Raw genomic sequence first — 21,521 nt, forward strand, 5'->3', positions numbered from 1 at the left:
AAGTTTGGGTTTGACTTTTGGACTTAAATTTATAATTTATATATTCAATATTGAACTTACAACACTATAAGTCTATAGTATACATTATAAAACATACTATAAATAAGTTATTTTTATATATATTAAATATATATTTAAAAATATTAAAAATATAACTATATAAAATCGGGGTGGGGATACCATCCCCGTCCCCGAATGGGGCCATGAAAAAATTCCCCGGTTTAACCCCATCTCTGGTCAAACCGGGATTCTCCGTCCCGATCGAGACGGGCGCCGACGGAGAATTTTGTCAACCCTAGATACTGATAAACTTTTGTCAGCGTATACACATAGTATCAATTAAACAAACTTCCTTATCCAGCCCTCTGCCAGCCTCTATCAAAAAGAAATATTAGTTTTTGTTCATTTTTGTATAAAATAGTTCCTTTAAAAAAAAAAAAATGAAAATCCCCTCCCGCTTCCCAATCCACCAGTTTGGTTTAATAACAACTCGAAAAACAAATTTTTAGGGTTTTTGACTCACCCAACCATTGAGTTGAGTTGGGGGAGTTGGATAATATTACTACTCCATTTGTTTGGTCCACAAAAACTTAAAATGTTTCTAGAGGTTGATTGGTATTTTTTACCCCAAACTTCACCCCAACTCACCTCATCTATCCCTTATTCCCCATGTTTCCCATCCCGGTCACCGTTTTCACAACCTCCGAGAAATTAAACTCCCGAGCTCCCCGAACAACCCAAAACCCTCTTGAATTGAAAAACCTCCTAGCGACCAACACTTCCCGGACTCCCCAAACATTACCCCTTCGCATTGGCAAACTCACCAGGGTGACCCATCATTCGGGCTCGAACAAAACAACCCCTCCAATCGGACAACGTTCAACACGTCGTAAATTTGACTACCCGAACAACCACCTACTTGGACTGCAACATTTAAAAGGCCAACCCAAAAATTTCGAGCTCCGACGATCTTCACGCGACCAACTTTGACAACCAATTTTGGCCTCTGACAACCACCTCCGGTACCCAACTCTGACGACCACCTTTGCGTTACCTACTCCAGCGACCAATTGGCTATGGAAACAAACTCTGACAACCATCTTCGTAGGCTATGACAACCACTCCAATGAAAATCACCTCGAGCAACTCTGACGACCAACTCGAGGCTTCGACAACCAACTTTGATAACAAACTCCGACAACCAACTCTAATACCACCTTCATGCAACCTACAGTCACCTTCGACTACAATATCCAGAAAAAATCATATTCGACGACCACTTTCGCCCGACCAACTCCAGGATTTGAAAAATCACCTTCGATAACAAACTTCGACAATCAACTCCAATACACCTTCATGTGACCAACCTCAGGCTTCGACAACCACTTCTGACTAAAAAATCCAACAAAAATCATCTTCGATAATCAATTTCGACAACCACTTCCGACTACTATAAGAATGATGTTAAAGTCCGTTGTAGGATTTTTTATTATATAAAAAATATTATTTTGTCTACTAGTGTAATATTTATACGTAATGAATTCACATATCAAATGAGTGTTAAGAATATTTAGACGAAAAGTATGTATGTAGTTGAAAAGTAAGTAACATATAAAAAAAAAAAAAAAAACATAAAATGGAAAAAAAATCTTGGAATATTTTCCAACAAAAATTAATGAAAAATAGAGATTTGTTCTCAAATCCTCCAAATTTAGAGAAAATGAAAGTGAAACTATTGAAGAAATATGATGTCATTCTTTTAGTCGTTACGGTGATGAGAGGGGTTTAATTAACAAAATATATGATATAGTAAAAATATAGAGTAACAATAGAAAGAAAAAGGAAAAGAATAAGATGATAATGAAATTCATGGAGAAAAATTGGCTAGAAAGAGTTAATTCTGCTTTAGTTTCTCATTTTATTTAACCATATTTTTACAATAAATGTAATGGGATAATCGTTGTTCATTGCCCAAAAAAGAAAGAAATAAAAGTTATAAACATTAAAAGAAAAAATTGCAATTCATATTTTATTCAAACAAAGATAGATAGAATTATTGAATAAAAAAATTTAAAAAATAATAAAAAATAAAAAATAAAAACATATTATTTAGAGTTAAAAAAACTCTGCCTTGCTTGAGGAATAGTTTCACAAAAATGGAGACGAACCGGAATAACGTCCGATATTGTTTCTGGATTGAGTGGAAAAGGGATATAAGAAGTTCGTTCTGTTCCTCTGTGCATCTCTGTGATAATACCCAGACATATGAACTCAACTATGCACCCCAAACACAAACATATGAACTCAGACTAAATAACTCTACACCCCAAACACAGACATATAAACTCTCTAGATAGATAAACTCCACAGACATATGAACTTTAGACATCCTCAGAGTCCCAAACAGTCCCTCATAAGAAATGTCTTGAATAAGCTCCACAATCAATTTTCTCTTTCAAACTTTCAGTCAATTCAATGAATAAATCACAAATTAACATCTGAAAAGTTGATAGTTCAATCTCCCGTCTTTCTATTTGTTATATATAAATGAAAATAATAATAATCTCTTCCTCAAATTTTGAATTCAAATTAGTAGTAGGGTTTGAAGGCGTACGAACCAATGTAAATGCTTGCAAAGTGAAAATGAAATGAACCAAAAAAATCGACGGGTCGTTTTGTTATATCGAAATCACAAATGAAAAGGAAATTGATTTGTCTATTTTCTTGATAGATAATAATATATATTAATTTTTATAAAAAAAAAACAAACCCCATTTCAATAATAATAATATGTCACCTCTTTTTTTAATTTACTTATTCAATAATTTGAGATTTCCTTCCAGCTTTATTTTTGTCCAATACATAGAATTTGTCTTCTTATATATACACCGCATTTGATTCAAACATACATCAAGTACTAATTTTATTTGATTGAACGTAAATAATAATAATAATAATAATAATAATAATTAAAAACAAACAAAAAAATTTGCATTGATTAACTAATTACTTTATTTCTCAATCTTAAATTATTAACTACTTCTGTCCTTTTTAGAGTTATACTTAGTTTTCAATTTTGTGTTGGGTAAAGATATAAGTTTTAACCGTTATTTTATAATTTTTTATTTTACCTAGTCAACGTAACTCAATGGTAATTGATATAAATAATAATAATTTTAAAAAATAACTTATGAAAATCAGTAATTGAAGGAAAAAAAATAATAAAACTCGTGCATTGATTAATTAGTTACTTTATTTTCTCAATCTTAATTTTTTTTTTGTATATTTTCTTCACGACAATTTTTTTTTACAAAAATATTGTAAGAATTACAATTATACTTATTACATTAGTTAGTTTTTCAATTTTGTGTTGGGTAAGAATACAAGTTTTAACTGTTATTTTATAATTTTCATTAACTTTCTATTTTATGGTGATGAATATAGTTTAATGGTAATTAACATAAATAATAATAATAATTTTAAAAAACAACTTGAGAAAAATAAAAAATGGAAGAAAAAAAAAAAAACAAAAACTCTCGCATTGATTAATTAATTACTTTATTTCTCAATCTTAAATTATTAATTTTTTTTTTGTATATTTTCTTTTTAAATATATTGTAAGAATTAGAGTTATACTTATTACATTAGTTAGTTTTTAAATCTGTGTTTTGTAAGAATATAAGTTTTAACTGTTGTTTTATAGATTATGGATTTTCAATTTTACCAAATCAATATAATTCAATAGTAATTGACAGACATTGCTTCATTTGTCGTGTTAGTAGCTCCCGGAGAAGATGAATGATCAAACTTCCAACTTCATGGAAGATAATGAATGACATTGAGTCAAGTATCATCCGATGTATCAATTTTAAAAAGCGAATAATCACAAGTGATTAAATTCGTATAATTTGTCAGCAATTTGTATCTTATGTTCCCTAAATTACATTTACAATATGTGCAAGTTCACGTAAAATAAAATTATCTTTCTAAAAAATATTTATAAAGTAGCAAAAAGGAAAAAAATATAATTCTATTTGAATAAGTAAATGAAAATAGAGAAAACCAAACAAATCCCTCAAATTTAGTGACAAAATTACTATCTATTTGATTATCTTATCTATCTCTATGTTAGATTAATTATTGTATCTAAAGAAGTATTACCAGTTTTAGATTAATTATTGTATCTAAATAAATTTTAAATAGGAGATAAAAGATCGAACATTCGAACTATAGAGAAGAATTTCATGTTAATTACTGTTGAGTTAAATTCATTTTGACGATGCGAGTCAATTCTAAGGTATAAGTTTATCTTTTTTTTAAAATAATTATAATATAAGTTGGTACGGAATCGATTATTATTGTTATTATTATCATTACTTTTTTAATTAATCATTATGAATAATGAAAAATAAAACAAAAAAAATGTTTTGAAAAAGAGAGGAATAAGAAACCGCCAAAAAGGATCCAATAATCGGGTCTGGGCCCCGCCCATTAGCTTTCGCGGGGCCCACTTTAAATCCAACTGGACTTCCAATTGCCACGTGAGAAAGCGCGTGAGTCCAAACGCGCAGCCCACTTTGATCACGCTTAAACGGACGGACCAGATGGACTAACAGTGCGTGCTATCACGCGCCAAAACCGTATTCCACTTCCTACAGTTCTCTTCTCTCTCTAAATACTCATTCTCCTTCTTCTTCTTTCCCTCCTTTCACACTCTTAATCCATCTGCCATTTTCATCCTCTCGAAGCTCTGTAATGGGAGTTCATTTCTTCGCTTAGGGTTCAGTGGAGCTTTTGGTGAAGTAGCTTTTGAGATTGAGTTTGTTGGGAGATGCTGTTCCGGCTCCGCCGTGAAACGCCGCTGCGAAATCCGTTTTCTGGACTCAGGTTGTTTGGCTTTACTTTTGCATTTTGCCTTATTTGCGCCAGATCCTAGGGCTGGTTGGTTTCGAGGTTTTTCTCGTTTCCGTCTTCTGTACGACTTCACGATTCACTAGGATTGTTTTGTTTTCCACACTGCGTTGTTTGTTGGTTGCATTTCTTCTGTATCGCTTCTCTTAAGCTACAGAAAACGGAGAGAGACTGATGAGGAAATGATGTTCGAGTTCTAGACATCTTGTTTTGCTCGAAGTTTAGTGGTTCTGTGAGTCTATTGAAGTTCGTGACCTTTCTCGGCGCCCAACCTCGTGTGCTTGCCTTTTCCGGTTCTCCTCAAGTTTCCTTTATGCAACTTTTGAGAACTGGTTTTTCAATATATATTTTTTCTTTTCTGTTGAATCATGATGGTAAAGTCCATTTTCTACCAGTTTCTCTGTAAAATTCATATAATCCTTTTCGTTTCCCCTTTTTCCTTTATCTTTCTTTTACCTTTTGGTCCTGTTGACTTCTTCGTTTCCCTAATCTTATTATTTTAAACTCAAATCAAACGCCAATCAGAAACAGGTTTGATTGGATTATAATTTCATCTCTATCCTTAGTATATGGACATTTTCCCCCTTCAAATCGATGACCTCGTTACATGATTTCATATTACTCATCCTGAAAGGACTAATTCTTGATCAATAATCATGTAGTGGGCTTGTGTTGATCGGTCTGTTCGTCACATTGTCTGCTGCAAGTCTACTGTGATTTTGGTCAATCGAATTTTCTCCATAGCCTCAAGCTGCCAGAGAAGATAACAAGATGATGTCGATGCGGAGAAGACTGGCTTGCTGCACAAGGGACCGAGGGGTCAGCCTGGACATGGACGAGCAAGAGAGTAAGCCTTAGCTTCCCTTTACTGTTTTACGCATCAGTACCATTTGGCTCATCAAATTCAATTTTACTACTATTTTTTTGGCTTCAGCTAGATTTTAGTCTATTATTTAAAAGTTTCTGAAGTAACTTTGTGCTTGACTGATATTAAATCTCACTGTAAATTCAAAAAGTAACTACAACGGATTTGAATTTGAAAAATTAGGAATAACTCCACATGCCACTAGGACATTTTTTTATTCATACAGGTTTGACTAGCTATATTAGTTTGAAATACACTCACCATATCCACAACTTCACATGCTACGAAGGATTTTTTTTTTCCCTTGGAATTTCTTTATTGCTAAGAAAGGCTGAATTTGAAAAGAAAAGGGGCGATGATGGTGGGCCAGGTTGAGAGTAAAGAACGTGTTTGTTAGGGTTTGGTAAAGAAATTAAGGGGGATCGAGGGAAACGATGGGTCCGGAGGGTCAGATCATGTGAAAAGGGTTAGAGTGGGTGTAGTAGGCAGATATTACTACCAAGTGTTTCCCTGCTTCTTATTAGCCTTACCTGACCCATTGGTTAGTCCCATGCAAATTCTGGTGCGTTCATTTATGATTCTGATGGCAGTATTAAATGTACTGGAGGACATCAAAGCTCGTAAATGGGTTGGGTTTCTGGTTCTATGCATAGAATGTGGGGTTTTTCTTTTTTGGGGGTGGGGGCAGGGTGGGCAGGGGGCATTGTATTAGGAAAAAAAGGGAAGAAACAAATTAAAAAAAAAAAAAAAGAAACAAGAAAGCATGAACACCGTTTTTGAGTTGTTGGACATTGATATACATGGACAGGTTTTAGGCCTTGTTAGATTGATTTTAGATTTAGAGCGGCTGGTTTATTATTTTTATAATTTCGGACATGCTTAGAACACGTGAGGGATTTGATAGGGTACACTCGGGGCATGGACATAGGACATGTTAGCATAGTACGCGATGAAAAAGAACTGATAATTTATTATGAACCTTTTTTAAAGGATAAACTTATACTTATTTTAGTCTTTAGAAACTAAAAAAACATTTTATCCACATCAAAACATCCAAGGTTCAAATTCTCACCCTCTTATGTTCTTGGAAAAGAAAAAAACTTAAAAATTAAAAAAAAACTTAAAAATTCATAGGAACTATACTATACTAGAGGAGAAAATTTATTAATGCATTTGGTAAAATTACATGGGCTGTTGTGCGAAGAATGAGAAATGCCATGTATTATCATGTCTCATGTTCGAGTCTATCATTTTTTTCGTCCAACAATTATGGGAGTAGGGATAGAAACATTGACCTCCGAGATGGTAATTGATGCTTTATACACTTAGCTATGCTAGAATTACCTGCTTAAGATTATCCATAACCACATCTTTGTTTATATGTTTTCTTTTTTTAGAATACATCCTTGTTCAAACGATCATGTGATTCTAGTTTTAATTTAATAATTCGTGTGAGTAGTGTAATTATTAAGATATTACAAGCCAAGTGAATTAAATAAACTAAAACATTGAATTTTAGCCTTTTCTATTAGTTTTTCTTTAATTTTTTTTAGCATTGAAGTTTAGCCTTTTCTATTAGTTTTTCTCTATTTTTTTCCCTGAAAAGAATGTTATTTCTTTGAATACCATGGTTATTTTGATTTTAAGCATGGAATACGTATAAATGGTGCCAAAATTTTTAAATCTTTTGGTTTTGCTGTAGACGCTAAGTGATCTCCTCCAGGCCCCGTTATAAAAATAACAGGCGTTGGTCCATGTGATTTGTTCGTGCTTAGCACATGGGTGATGTGTCCGGGTGAGAAATCCGTGACTTTAGATTTCCTTGGCTTCCCATTTTATCAGTTTTCCACGGATGGCTCAAATCTTGGACGCGGTCTGGATTCTAAATTGAATAGAATATATTATTTATTATTTAAAAAAATTGACATCTAATATATCATTTAATAAACACCCCCTTTTTTTTAACAAACGGGGATGGGTGATTGATGCTTTGACTTAAAAAACCAAAATTATGCCAATTATGGTTGAGTTAGCTCATTTGAAGTAGACAAAGAAAATATAAGTAGGGACATTACGCATTTGAGAAAAGTCTGGCTGTATGACTTGTGCGTCCGGGGCAATTGATTTAAAATTTTAGGGATTATTGAGCTTCCAACATGCCAGACGAAAAGGACAAATTCAGCTCACTAATTGCCGTTGCTTTCATCCTCCTCCATATTTTGGTTCTGATTTTCATTTTTGGGCGAAAACCATTCAAACATATCTTCAGACAAGTATCCAAATTGCCAGAAAAGATGGACAAACTTTGCGGTGTGTCTTGAGCCAGTTGGCTTTGGAGCAGTTCTGGATGTCTTATTCTTTCTTGGAAGTAGTATGATGGTATCTGACTACGGCCCAAATAACAATAATTACCGAAGTTTCTGTTTTCGTTTGGGCTGTATATTTTCTGATAATATGAACCCCATCGCTCAGAAATCAATATGAATGGTCAAATTTTGTAGGTCTTATTTGTTCTATAGTCTGTAAATGGCAAGTCCAAATTATTTTTACAAGAGTAGCCTTTGCATTCGCATCTGCTTGTGTACATACATAGTCAACGAAGAGAAACAAAATTTGGAACACCTTCGCTAGAACTAGTATGCGTAAATGTTCTCTTTCTAGCTGTGGCAGTCAGGCCTAACTAATTATTATTTGGCCTTTACACACGTTATTCAACTGTTTTAGAACAGGGATGAGGAATTTGTCTTTTGTCGTTTCTCCTTTGTCTTCCAATGGGTAAGAAGATCCACGTGAGAATCCAGTGAAGATCGTGCCCATTAACTAATCCCTAATTAACGCTAACTCAGGCCAATAACTCCTGTTTAAGTCTTTAGCCCTCATGTTTGATTTCCCTCGCGAACAATGTTACCCGCAAGGAGTAAAAAACATTGAATATCAATTTTTTGATCCCTAGATAAGAATTGTGTGTACGTCCCTTCTAGTTTTGCCACTGATATCTGAGCGAGGAAGTAATCATTAAAATCCAGGCGAGTTTTTCAGCGGCGAAAATAGAAAATATGCTGCAAATGTTCGGGGAAGTCATTGGAATGGGAAGAGGATGGAGTGTGTTTTGCAGGGAAAGAAATCTTAAAATTTTGGTCCCTGGATTCATAAGATGATCACATAATAAAACTTTCAACAACAGAAGGATTGATCCTTAATTGGTGGGTTTTGGAAGCCAATTTGTTTTTCTAGCATGTCTGTTTATATTCCTGAGAAAGACCAACGATACAGTATAGTAGAAAGTCCTCAGAGTTTTATGTCTCCACACCAATATTTATGAGCACAGGCAGTTAAAATCATACTGCTTTGATATTTTATATCAGATGCTTTTCATCTTTTATCTTCTTTTTCATAATTAACTCAGAAAGACGTAGACGCTTCAACTCTCCTCTTGATTGCTCGCTTTTTTGTTTGCTTAAATTTAATGTAAGTTAACCTAAAGTTATTATTGACAAATAATTTTTCCGTGGGACTCAGGGATTATGACTTTTAATGGTCTTGAGAGTTGCGTTTTAACCAATCAAACCTACGAAAATGAAAGCAGATCGAGCCGAGCAGATGAATGTACAACTGATTCACTGGAAGATCATGATTCAAGCTCTTCTTCTAGCAAGGATGCTTGTGGATCTTTCTCCTCAAAATGGTTGGCAATGCATAGGGACGAGCAGGATTTGGATGAGTGGGAACTACCAGAAAGCCCTCAGCATTTTTACATGAAAGAGAAACATGATTACACCGTTCAGGCTTCAGACATGGAAGCAATGAAAGAAAAGTTCACAAAACTATTGCTTGGTGAAGATGTCACAGGAGGGCAGAAAGGGCTGAGCTCTGCCTTGTCTCTGTCTAATGCCATCACCAACCTAGCAGGTAGACAATAAATGGCATTTCTTATTCATCGTAATGGACCTTTTTATTTAAATATCTCATGATCTTGTCATTCATTCCCAGCCTCGACCTTGAAATAATTATTAAGGTTTTGCAGCCTCTGTCTTTGGAGAATTATGGAAATTGGAACCTCTTCCTGAGGAGAGGAAGAGTAAATGGCGAAGGGAAATGGACTGGTTGCTCTCTCCTACCCACTATATGGTCGAATTGGTTCCTACAAAGCAAAATGGTACCAGTGGTAGAGTGATGGAGGTTAGTTGTGATTTAGTTGCAACCAGAACTGTGAAATGTGTTTTTGAATCTCATATTAACCAGAATTTATGCTCAAATTTTTGCAGATAATGACTCCAAAGGTTCGGGGAGACATCCACATGAATCTTCCCGCTCTCCAGAAGTTAGATTCCATGTTAATTGTAGGTGATCTAATTACCATCTGTACTTGCTAATGTACCTTTTTATTGCTTATATTATAGCTCATCTTCCTGAATTATATGCTATTTTCTTTTATTACAGGGAACGCTGGATTCAATGGTGAAGACCGAGTATTGGTATGCAGAAGTTGGTAGCAGGGCTGAAGGAAAAAGCAGGAGTATGGGCCAAAGCACAAGGTGGTGGCTTCCATTACCACAAGTACCATCCACTGGGCTATCTGAGAATGAGAGGAAGAAATTGCTCAACCATGGCCGGGTTGTACATCAAGTATTCAAAGCTGCCAAATCCATCAATGAAAGTATTTTGCGTGAAATGCCCGTACCAACTGTTATAAGGGATGCAGTCCGAGCTGTGAGCATTCTCTATTCACTTATACAGTACAATTCTATCTGCTAAGAATTATGCATACTATAGACAAATTTTTTGCAACCATGACAAAACGGATCACAGTTTAACTATAATAACAAAGTAGATGAATTTTAATAATTTTGATTATGGGCTTTCAGATGATATTAGATGTGTCACATGTATATATTTCTATAAATTGAAGACTTTTGGCCAAATTGAGCATACAACGGTTGAGATATTGGTTCCCTTGTAGGTTGAAATTTCGAATTCCCCTACATGTGTAATGTTGTATTTTCTTAAAATGACACTTTTTGTGAGCATTTCATGAATGGGTAGAACATTTTTTTTAGTTAGAAACCAAGCTTTTATTGGGTAATATGAATAGGGTTAGAACCTGGGAGATCTAGATTTATGTCTTATAACTTTTTTTGGCTACCATGAATTGTACAGTCTGGAAAAGCAAATATGAGCGAAGAACTCTACAAGATTTTGACATCAGAATCTGGTCCAGCCGAGAACATGCTGAATCAGCTTAATCTGAAATCCGACCATGGAGTTCTCGAGGCCATAAACCGCCTTGAAGCTGCAATATTCTCCTTGAAAGAGAAATACACTGAACAAAGTGGCAATAAATCTCCAGTTCGAACTTCTTGGCCATTTGTCAAGGACCCAGCGGCTGGGATTGATAAGTTGAAATTACTTACTGATCGAGCCGAGCTTCTTCTACAACTACTGAAATTAAAATATCCAAATCATCCCCAAACATTTCTGGATGTTTCAAAAATCCAACATGGGAAGGTATATGTTTTTTTCGCATTCATCATTAGCCGAGTTGGGCATCCATTACGTCTCCCTTGCTTCCAGTCTAAATGAAAGTGCGGTTCTCATTCTCATGTCTTTTTACTTATTAGATCGGTAGATTATGACATTGCAGTATGATATTTACATTGAGATCTCTGTTGGGATGGTAATCTTGATTCGTAATAATCCGAAAACAAACACTCTGTTTTAAGGAGAACAAGGGATAACATAAAAATATGGACTGAACTCTCTTAGTAGAACCATTTCCCTTTCTGGAACAAACAGTGCATTATAATACAGAAAATTTTATTGTTTTCATGTACATTGACTTCCCAATCTTTGGTAAACAATGCTAGTGTTGGGTCTGGGAGTTCTGTTCTTGTTGGCACAATAATAACATAAATCATACAAGTTTCTGTTTGAATTTTCATAGGATGTTGGGCATTTGATTCTGGAAGCGTATTCGCGGGTGCTTGGAAACTTAGCTTACAGCATACTGTCTAGAATTGGAGATGTTCTGCAAGAGGATGCTATGTGCAACCCAAATTCACCTACACCAACATGTTGTTTTCCAGGGATGAGTCTTTTGAACATTCGTGACGTTCAGATGTGCGATCTCAATGCGTGGCAGCCGCTTACTGGTCACTCAAACAGTCCCGATATGACATTCTCATCCAGCAAAGTTAGAGGAAACTCTCCGACTGCAACTCCAAGCCGAAACCGAGCATGGTGCATTGGCAGAGAGGTTTGTAGGAATGTTTCCTCTGGAAACAACTCACCATAGCCTATTTGAAAGCAGCACATTAGCAGTTGCGCTTTGTTGTTGTGTACATGAAGCCATCACATAAGTGCGATTGAAATCAAAATTTTGTGTTTATGTGGGAATCAGAAAAAGCATATTTTGAACTCATTGTATATGGACAGTATAGTTTAAAAGGCACAGTATATTTATACTTTCTCCCTCTAATCTCTCTATACACATTTCCTTCTATTATCCTTATCTCTTTCTTTAGCAAAATACGCATTGGTCCGTGAGGTTTGAAGTAGGTATTTATTTGATTTTAGTTTGGATAATAGTTTTAATTAGTCCCAGGATCCATTTGACCATTAGTTAACTTTATCGGATTGTTTAATGGGAGTTTATTAAGTTAAAAATCAAGGTAATTAATAATAATATTATTATATAAATTCTTTTACTTTTCTGTTGCTTTAGTTACTGTCATAAAGACTCATGATTTGTCTTCTCCTTTCTTCAACAAACCATGATAAACAATGGCCAATCTTCACCACCTAATTGTCAGAGAAGATAACAAGATGACATCGATGCACAAAATGTTGTGGGTCTCCAACTCACTTGTTGCACAAACAAGATTTTATTTTAAATTTATGTTTTGTGAGCTCAATTGGAGCTAATTTTTTAGATTGGTCCATCTTGAAAGCCCTAGGTTTTCTTTTATGTGATATAAGGATGACCTAAGGAAAAAGAGGTGAAAAAAGAAGCAGAAAATCGGAGAGAAAGACAGCAGTTTGGTTTTTCAGCGATAGCTTCCACAAAGTTGTCAATTGTCAAAGTTTGAACCGTTGGATTATGCTAAAATTTAGTCAGCCTGTTTAGGATGCATACGGTCTCGTTTTGAATGGTTGGATTGTTGTAGGAGCTCTAGTTTATCTATAATTAATGTGGAACAGAATCTGTAAAATTGGGTGATTTTCATTCCTTTTATTCATCTTTTATGTATGAAAGTATTGGTGGGTAGTGAGCTTTTGTATGATTTATTTGGGTTCTTTTTTCCTCAATTTTATCATAATAAGAGAAGTTGACAAGGGTGGACTCCTCACAGGTCCTGTGGTTTTTACTCTTTACATCGAAGGTATTTTTCATATATAATTCGTGTGTGCTCTTTGCTTTTAGCCTTCTAAAATTTTGTGGTTTATTGCTGCCTATTGTTGATTGATTGCTTGGTGATTATTTGATGATTTATTTATGATGTTTTGGAGAAAATTTTTTAGTTGATTGTTTTTTAGGAGATCTTAGTGAGTTGTGTTATATTGTTTGGGTGCTATTAGTTGGTATCAGAGCGAGTTTTAATTTAATCATTATTATGGATCTAGTAGTAATGGTAGAGGTAGTTCAATGAAAAAAATTGACATCAACCAATTATTTCATTTGGAGACCAATGATGGAGGATTTGTTATATTGAAAAGATTTGTTTAATCCAATTGAAATAACCACAAAAGCAGATGACACAATTTCTAAACCTGCAAAACTAGAGAAAATGAAGAAAAAGATTGGAGAAAGTTAAAGAGAAAAACTTTGGCGACTATTAGACAGTGGGTTGATATTAGTATTTTCAACCATGTGTCTAAAGAGTTCTACCCATACGAGTTTGTGGAATCAATTGGAAGGTCTTTATGAAAGGAAGACCACACATAACAAAGCTTCTTTAATCAAACAACTTGTTAATTTGAAATTGAAGGCAGGAAGTTTGTTTATGAGCATTTAAATGACTTTCAGGATATTATTAATAAGCTAACTGCTATGAAGATCAATTTTGATGATGAATTATAGGCTTTGTTCTTGTTGAATTCTTTGTCGGACAATTGGGAAACCTTGGTTCTGACTATTAGTAACTCTGCTTCAGAAAGTGTTTTTGTCTTTGGATGTTATCAAATAGAGCATGTTCAATGAAGATATAAGAAGAAAGGAGATGGGAGTTGATAATTCACATGCTCTTGTTGTTGAGAATCGGGGAAGTAACAAAGGTAAGGAACCTAAAGATTGTGGTAACTCAAAAGGGAGGTCCAAGTCTAGAAACAAAGAGACTAGTGTTGGGGTTGATGCCCTAAACTCTCATTGGGTCTTGTAGTTTGTAAACATCTATTTTGAACAAATGCTTGTGATATGATAATATATGAGTTCTTCACTGTTGTATATGAAACATGAGATGTTTTAATTGTTTTACCACAAACCAATAAACTAAGATCCCTAGTTGTCGTTGTAACTTAAGCATGTATGTGGAGACATACAGATGAATCATGCTTTAAGTGATAACCAAAATGGTCAGTAGTATATGAATATAGGAGGGAAACCTTATCCTGGTGACATTGCGGATGCGACCCGCTTTGTAGATTGTTACAAGTGTTGTGACGTGCTATAGATGGTCTAATCCTGATCATTCACGTGGAGACATGCGAGCNGTTACAAGTGTTGTGACGTGCTATAGATGGTCTAATCCTGATCATTCACGTGGAGACATGCGAGCGGGGGCGTCCTATACAAAGAAGTTTGTATAAGATCGAACCACTAAGTGTTATAGTCTCGTTATATAACACCATTCATGACAGAGATTTCATTTCACTAAGATGACCATAGATAACATGAGCTTAATTCTGAGTGAGTTGGGAACTCTTACCTTTGAGGGCGGTCCTTTGATTTGCATGGGTGTAAGTGGCCAGATTGTTGACTCAAACCTACTACTTTAGGGATTCATTTGATTTAGGAGCTGAGAACTCAACTACACAAGATGGAATTCACTCCTTCCCCGAAGTAGGGGTAAGTAGATAGATTACTCGCTTAAAGACTGATTCCGAGGCTTGAACGATGTGGCACCACACACCTTCTCATGGCCTGAGAGGTGTCCATAAATAGTAGGACTATGTTGTATTGTTCACTAGAGGGATCGGTAGTACTTAAGGAGTTAGACGTAACTATAGGGGCAAAATGGAAAATTGGCCTAGCTGTACTTACGAGCATCTGTGAAGGGTTATCGTACTGTTGATTGGTTATATCCGATGGACATATATATATATCTGTGGAGAGAAGAGTGCAGCCGTCGGTCTTTAGTGAAGTGCCTGGCAGTTAATGAATAGTGGATCTCGTGGCTAAAGAGTTTAGTCAACTATTCACGTACCGTTGGAGCTTCAAGCCTCAGGTTCATAAAGTCCCCTTGGTAGCTCAAAGGATTCAAATTGAGAATCAGTTTTTGGATCAGTTTGAAGTGTTCAAATTGACAAGAGGGAGTTTGATTATATATGATATAGTTGACATGATGTAAGAGATACATTAATTGGAGGAAAAGGATATAAATATGATTTATATCTAGTAGAGGAGAAAAAGACTATGGTTTAAATGTTGCATATGATGTAATATTAAAACTATAGGTTATAAATATAATATGATAAGTTAGTTACTATATTTATTTATAATTAAACAATTATGAGATAATTGTTGGTGGTTTTCTACATGACTGTGCGTGAAAGTGGGAGGTTGCATTTAGTTTTCATAACTGAAGAATAAAATGAAAATAGATTTCATTTTGTTTAAAAATCGGATAATCTTCACTAATTATACATTGTCTATCGTCTAGCCAACGAGAACCTGCACAACAGCTCAAGTTCTCTTAAACGATCGTGTACACGCGTCTAAACGATCTTGTAGCTTTTACTAAGAGATTGCGCGTGAGAGCGAGATTACCTAAACGATTGTCTAAACGATCAAACCCGATTACCTAAACGATCGTGCACCCTTTACTAAACGACCAAGCACCAGTCTATACGATAGACTCCAAACCTCTTTCACTTGCTTGGTCATTGAATACAATTGTTCTTTCCTCTTTCCCTCTACCAAATCCAACAGAGCCCATACCTTCTGGATTCTCACTTCGAGAATACCAAGGTCACTGAGTGGTGGCGTCCACGTTGCTGCTTGTTCGTGTAGAAGACCGTTCGGTGTTGAGCGACAACGAGATTGGGTAGACGATTGGTTTGGTGTTCACAGCGATAGCGAGAGGTGATGTTTCAAGCGAGAGCGAGAGATAAAAGAGAAGAAAAGTTCTTCAAAGGTGAGTCTCTTTGTCCTTTGTTTTTATTTGTTCTTAGCATGCCATAATTTGTTATGAAATGCATAATTACTATGTACGCTTGTGAATGCTTGTTTTTTTTGTCACAATGAATTTGGAGTGATCTTGCTTCCGCTCATAGGTACTATTTGATAAGAGTTCCTTCAACCAGGACATGTCATTATTGTAACAAGCCTGACCATATAAAAAAAGTTATGCTATCGTTGGAAGAAAGAACAAAGTAAGAATCAAGACTCGCAAAAAGAGGAAGATGATAAAATATTGCAGCTATTATTTCTTAGAGTGATAATATTGTCACCTCGATTTGTGCAACCAGTGAGTGTCATCACGTAGAGAGTTCAAACATAGGGTGGGTGATAGATTTAGGTGCTTCATACCATTGTGTTCCTAAAAGAGATTATTTCATAAACTACCAATCTTGTGATTTCGGTAGTGTGAAAATGGGAAACGAGAGTTCAACTAGCATAGTTGGGTTAGTTGATATTCGTGTGAAGACAAGTATTGGGTGCACGCTTACATTAAAGAATGTACACCATATTCCTGATTTACGCCTTTTGTTGTTTGCAAATGTCCTTGATCAAGAAGTATTTTGACATACCTTTTGTGATGGTAAGTGGAAATTGTCAAAGGGTTCAATAATAGTTGCTCGAGGTGAGTTGTGTTGCTCTTTGTATAAAGTAAACTTGAGCATATGTTCTTTTAAGCTTAATGCAGTAGAAGAAAATAATTCTCCAAATTTATGGCATGGAAGGCTAGGGAATATGAGCGATAAGGGGATTAAATTGTTGGCAGGCAAATCTCTTATCCCTGTTGATAAAACAATTTCTCTTGACCATTGTGATCATTCTTTAGCAGGTAAGTAATAACGGGCAGAAATGCACGTTATCATAATGCTAAGTTCTTAAACAATGTTAGATTGTGTCGATGAAATATGTTAATTTGCGTCCATTAAACATCAATTTCATAATATTGCTATCGCATGCATTCATCACATTAGAACAGTTGATTTTTGTATTTTTGTGCAGAATATCGTTGACGCAATGCAAGAATTGCGATCATAGAAAACCATTGATAAAGCCCAACTTCACCGCAAGGCTTTATGATGATTGTGCTCGCAAACATTCGCTCGAGAAGGATTGCCACAACCTGGTCAGCCAACTTGGTGGGTGCATCTGGGTGAAAGGCTAATTAATCGTGATGGGACAGAAAACTGATGACAGTCGACTCCGAATTAAGTTGAAAGCCGATAACGATCACAAGTACATTAAGCTTTTCGGTGACAAATATTCGACGCATCAGTTAGGAATTAAGCCATCCCATCTATACAATCATGAGAGAGAAGCCGCCGTTCACTTTGGATGTTCTATAAATACTAGAGGCATCCTTCAGAAAAGGGGTTCAGCAGTTAGAGATTTCATACTTCAGTTTGCACGTCTTTTTCCATTTTTTTCGTTTTAAAGAAGATGCGAGAGAGAAGGTTGTGCTGATAGATCATTCCGGTAAGCTTGGGGAGCACAGGAAGCTTCAAGGACAGAGAGAGGGCCGACACCTGTGGAAGCGAGAACATCTTTAGAACCGAATTGAGATTACAGTGTAAAAGCCTCGGTCAGCAAGGAATTGCTACCAAGCTCTTTACCTTAAACTTCCATTATCATTTTGTACTCCACTCATTTATTGAAATGGAATCTATTTCTTTATATCTGTTCACTCTCTGTTATTTATGCATGAGTAGCTAAATTAGTTGAATGAGTTGAGAAGAATTTTACTAGCATAGCTAGGGAATCTTCATGCTATGCGATTATCTTGTATTATGTATGCTTCATTCGTTCATTAGAGATACTCGGAAGGGTAGTCTAAGGCCAGGATCTAGACTTGGGAAGGTCAGGTTAGAATCTAGGCTCGGGAGAGTCAGATTAGAATGCATAATCAAAAGATAGGAGCTTAGAAATGAGCACTATTTATTATCAACGCATCGCATGCATCCTAGAGATAAGATATGATTGTATGCAGTCACCTTGCTTTTATGCATTTTGCATCATCGCATAGGACAAGAGTAGAGACTTAGGGATAAGCTCTATGGACACTTTTGCATTCAACACATGCGTCCTAGACTTAGGAGCATCGCATTTGCATTGGAAAATGACTTACTGTGCATGGTGGTAGCATGATTGTATAGTCTGATGCATTCCCAAGTAACGCTAGCTAAAGATATTCTCAACCCGTTCATCGCATACTCACTGCATCTATCACATAACTGACTTTTCTCAAATCCGTCGCATTTTATTTATTTTCTCATTAACGCAATCAACAACAAACCAACAATTTATTTATTCGGTTACCATAAAGTTTTCCTAAAAATTACCAACGCAACCTGTCTTCACAAGTCCTTGTGTTCGACCTTGGACTTACTAGGAAACTCAATGGAATTTATACTTGGATTCCGCTAAGGAAACTTGAGTGCACAACGCAATCTCATCAACGCATATCATCCACATTTCTACTTCATAAAGTTCAAGCACCAGTAAGCAACATAGAATTTCCTTTTATGGGAAGTCCACTAGAAGGCAATGAAAATTGGAGTTAATACATTATGATATTTATGGGCCTACTGAGGTGGAGTCACTTGGTGGATAAATATTTTGTCACTTTTATTGATGATACTACTTGAAGTACTTAGGTGTATATGTTGAAGACAAAAAGCTAAGTGTTCGAGATTTTTAGGAAGTTCCATGTCATGGTAGAAAAGGAGATTGAAAGAAAATTGAAGTATTTTTGGTTTGACAATGGTGGTGAGTATACTTCGAATGAGTTCAAGTATTATTATTCACAACATGACATTAGACATGAGAAGATAGAGCCTGGCATACCACAACACAATGGAGTTGTTGAGAGGATGAACAGAACCATTGTGGATAAGATGAGGTGTATGCTTAGAATATTTGATCTTCCTAAGAAATTTTGGGGTGAAACAGTGCAACGTGCCTTGTATTTGATTAATCGGTTTCCATCAATTCCTCTAGGTCTAGACCTTCTAGAGAGAGCATGAAAGGGATATGATCCCACTTATTTGCATCTCAGAGTCTTTGGTAGCAAAGCATATATGCATGTGCCTAAAGAACAAAGGTCAAAGCTTGATTCGAAGACCAATCCATGTGTTTTTGTTGGTTATTGGTTGAAGAGTATGGTTATAGGCTCTATGATCCAGAAAAGAAAAAAGTAGTGAGAAGCAAAAATGTAGTATTCTTTCAGCACGAGAAGGGTGCAGATTTTCTTAGTACAAGGCACACTTCTACTTCATAATTTTATTTTGATACTACTAATGATTCTACTTCTACTCCTTCTGTTGTTCAGCCAAGAAATGAGAATGTTGATAATGTACATGATGATGTTGGTGAGATACAACCTGATGATAATGTACCAGATCATATTGATGATGATGATCTTGGCGAGTCTTCATCTGATGAAGAAATTCACGAGGAAGATATATATGAGAAAGTGATTCATGGGGAAGTTCATAAGTAGGGGATGCAACCTATTCCCCAAGTGGAAGATACTCATCCTCAAAAGTCCACAAGTGTAACACCCCGCACATTTTTTTAGTAATAATGTAATTTCAGTAACTTTATTATTTGGAATTTCAGTAATTGTTATTAGTTGGAGGGCATTTTTGAAATTTTGGATTTCAAGTATAAGTGTGGGAATTTAAGTGTTGACGTGAAAATTATTCAATTATTGAAATTCAATTTGAAAATTAATGGCAGGAGTTAATTTTCCTTTGAAAAGGAAAGGAAATAAATAGTATAAAGTGGATTACGGAAATGATTTAAATGTAATTATACTATTTCCTTTTTAGTTATTATTATTATTATTATTTTTATAAAATAAAAAGGGAACTTGTCTTCTACCTCATGCACTGAAACCCTTCTCCCCCAAATTTCCAACTGTCGGTCACTGCCTCCCTTCCCTGCGCCGCTGCCGCTCTAGCTTTTGACCACCGCGTGTCGCACCGATCTCGCCAGTCGAAGGAACCATCTGAGTCGCCGCCGTCTGTTTTGCCCTCGTGCCGCTCCATCCGTCTAGTTCAGCCTGCCACTTCTAGCCACGAATGCCGCTGCCGCTTCTAGCCACGAACGCCGTCGCCGCTCCAGCCTTCTGACCACCACACGCCACCGTTGCTCCAGCCTCCTAGCCACGAACGCCGCGTGCCACCTCCAGCCGATTTTCTCCACCGTCCATTGCCACGCTGCCTATCTTCTGTTGCGTGGGTCTTTGTCGGACTCTTAGATTTTGGTAAGATATATTTTGTGGTTGGGTTTCTTGAAAGATTTTGGATGCCCACTAAGTTGGATTAAAGATTAAATTAGTCGCATTATTTTGATTTTAGATTTGAGCTTGGAAAATTACAGCAGCGACTATTCAGCGGATTCAAGATCGTTCGACAAGAGTTTTAGTAAGAGTTATGGTCCTTATTGTTGGTTTGTGGGCACGCTTTGATTACTGAATTAAGTTTGACTTAACCCTTGTATCTTTAAGGTTCCAAGTCATCGTCCATTGGGATTTAAAATTTGTTAGAAGGAGATTTTGGAGTCGAAATCTTAGGAGTGGTTGTTGATCAAGTTCTTTGGGTAAGCTTTTGGGTATTGTGGATTTGAATATGAGATTTCACAATTATTGTTGGACTGAAATTTAATGGTTGTATTCGTATGTTAGGGCCGTTACTTCAAACCGCGGTCATCGTTTGGTTGTCTGATTGTATCTGTGGAATTTCGATTAAGGTAAGTAATCTTACTATTGGAACTGCCCATGGGCCAGACTTTAGTTGTATGCTAGCATGATAAATGTATGTTATGGAAAAATGTTAGCATGATAAATTGATAGTATGATATGAATCAAAGTATTTTTGGCACGAGATCTGAATTATTTAAATATGCACATAGACACTTGAATGCTAGTATGAGATGGTATGTGCTTCCATATGATTGTATTTGATCTGGTGATGCTGAGGTATACATATGTTATAAAACTATGATGTTAAGGTATGCATGTATGTTGTAGAACCATGCTATTGAGGTATATGTGTATGTGGTAGAGCCATGGTATTGAGGATTATATGTAAGTCATAGATTCGTACGGTGATGATTTTGATGTTGAGACTGTGTGAATGTCCTTACTGATTAGTTAGATGCCCATTAGATTTTATGTTTCCTTCGGGATTCACCAGTTTGTGTTTCCTTTGGGTTTCACCAGTTTGTGTTTCCTTCGGGATTCACCAGTTTGTGTTTCCTTTGGGATTCATCAGTTTGTGTTTCCTTCGGGATTCATCAGTTTGTGTTTCCTTCGGGATTCACCAGTTTGTGTTTCCTTCGAGATTCACCAGT

General features: G+C 35.9%; 1 protein-coding gene across 5 annotated transcripts; it reads left to right on the forward strand.

Annotated features, from left to right (window-relative positions):
* The first annotated feature begins 4,672 nt into the window (after positions 1-4,672).
* On the forward strand, positions 4,673-12,251 carry LOC120086430 (rop guanine nucleotide exchange factor 14). Of its 5 annotated transcripts, none has more exons than XM_039043073.1 (8): positions 4,673-4,887; positions 5,574-5,758; positions 9,296-9,685; positions 9,792-9,955; positions 10,042-10,116; positions 10,217-10,486; positions 10,934-11,281; positions 11,718-12,251. In XM_039043073.1, exons 2-8 carry the CDS (start codon positions 5,683-5,685, stop codon positions 12,066-12,068), a joined length of 1,674 nt encoding a protein of 557 aa, XP_038899001.1. In that variant the 5' UTR covers positions 4,673-4,887; positions 5,574-5,682; the 3' UTR covers positions 12,069-12,251. The 5 variants fall into 5 exon arrangements, with proteins under 5 accessions (XP_038899001.1, XP_038899002.1, XP_038899003.1 ...); XM_039043074.1 differs by having other exon boundaries at positions 4,676-4,887; positions 9,801-9,955; XM_039043075.1 differs by lacking the exon at positions 4,673-4,887 and adding an exon at positions 7,479-7,571 and having other exon boundaries at positions 5,620-5,758.
* The last annotated feature ends 9,270 nt before the right edge of the window (positions 12,252-21,521 follow it).

Source organism: Benincasa hispida, chromosome 9 (genome assembly GCF_009727055.1).
Source record: "Benincasa hispida cultivar B227 chromosome 9, ASM972705v1, whole genome shotgun sequence".
Lineage (NCBI taxonomy): Eukaryota > Viridiplantae > Streptophyta > Magnoliopsida > Cucurbitales > Cucurbitaceae > Benincasa > Benincasa hispida.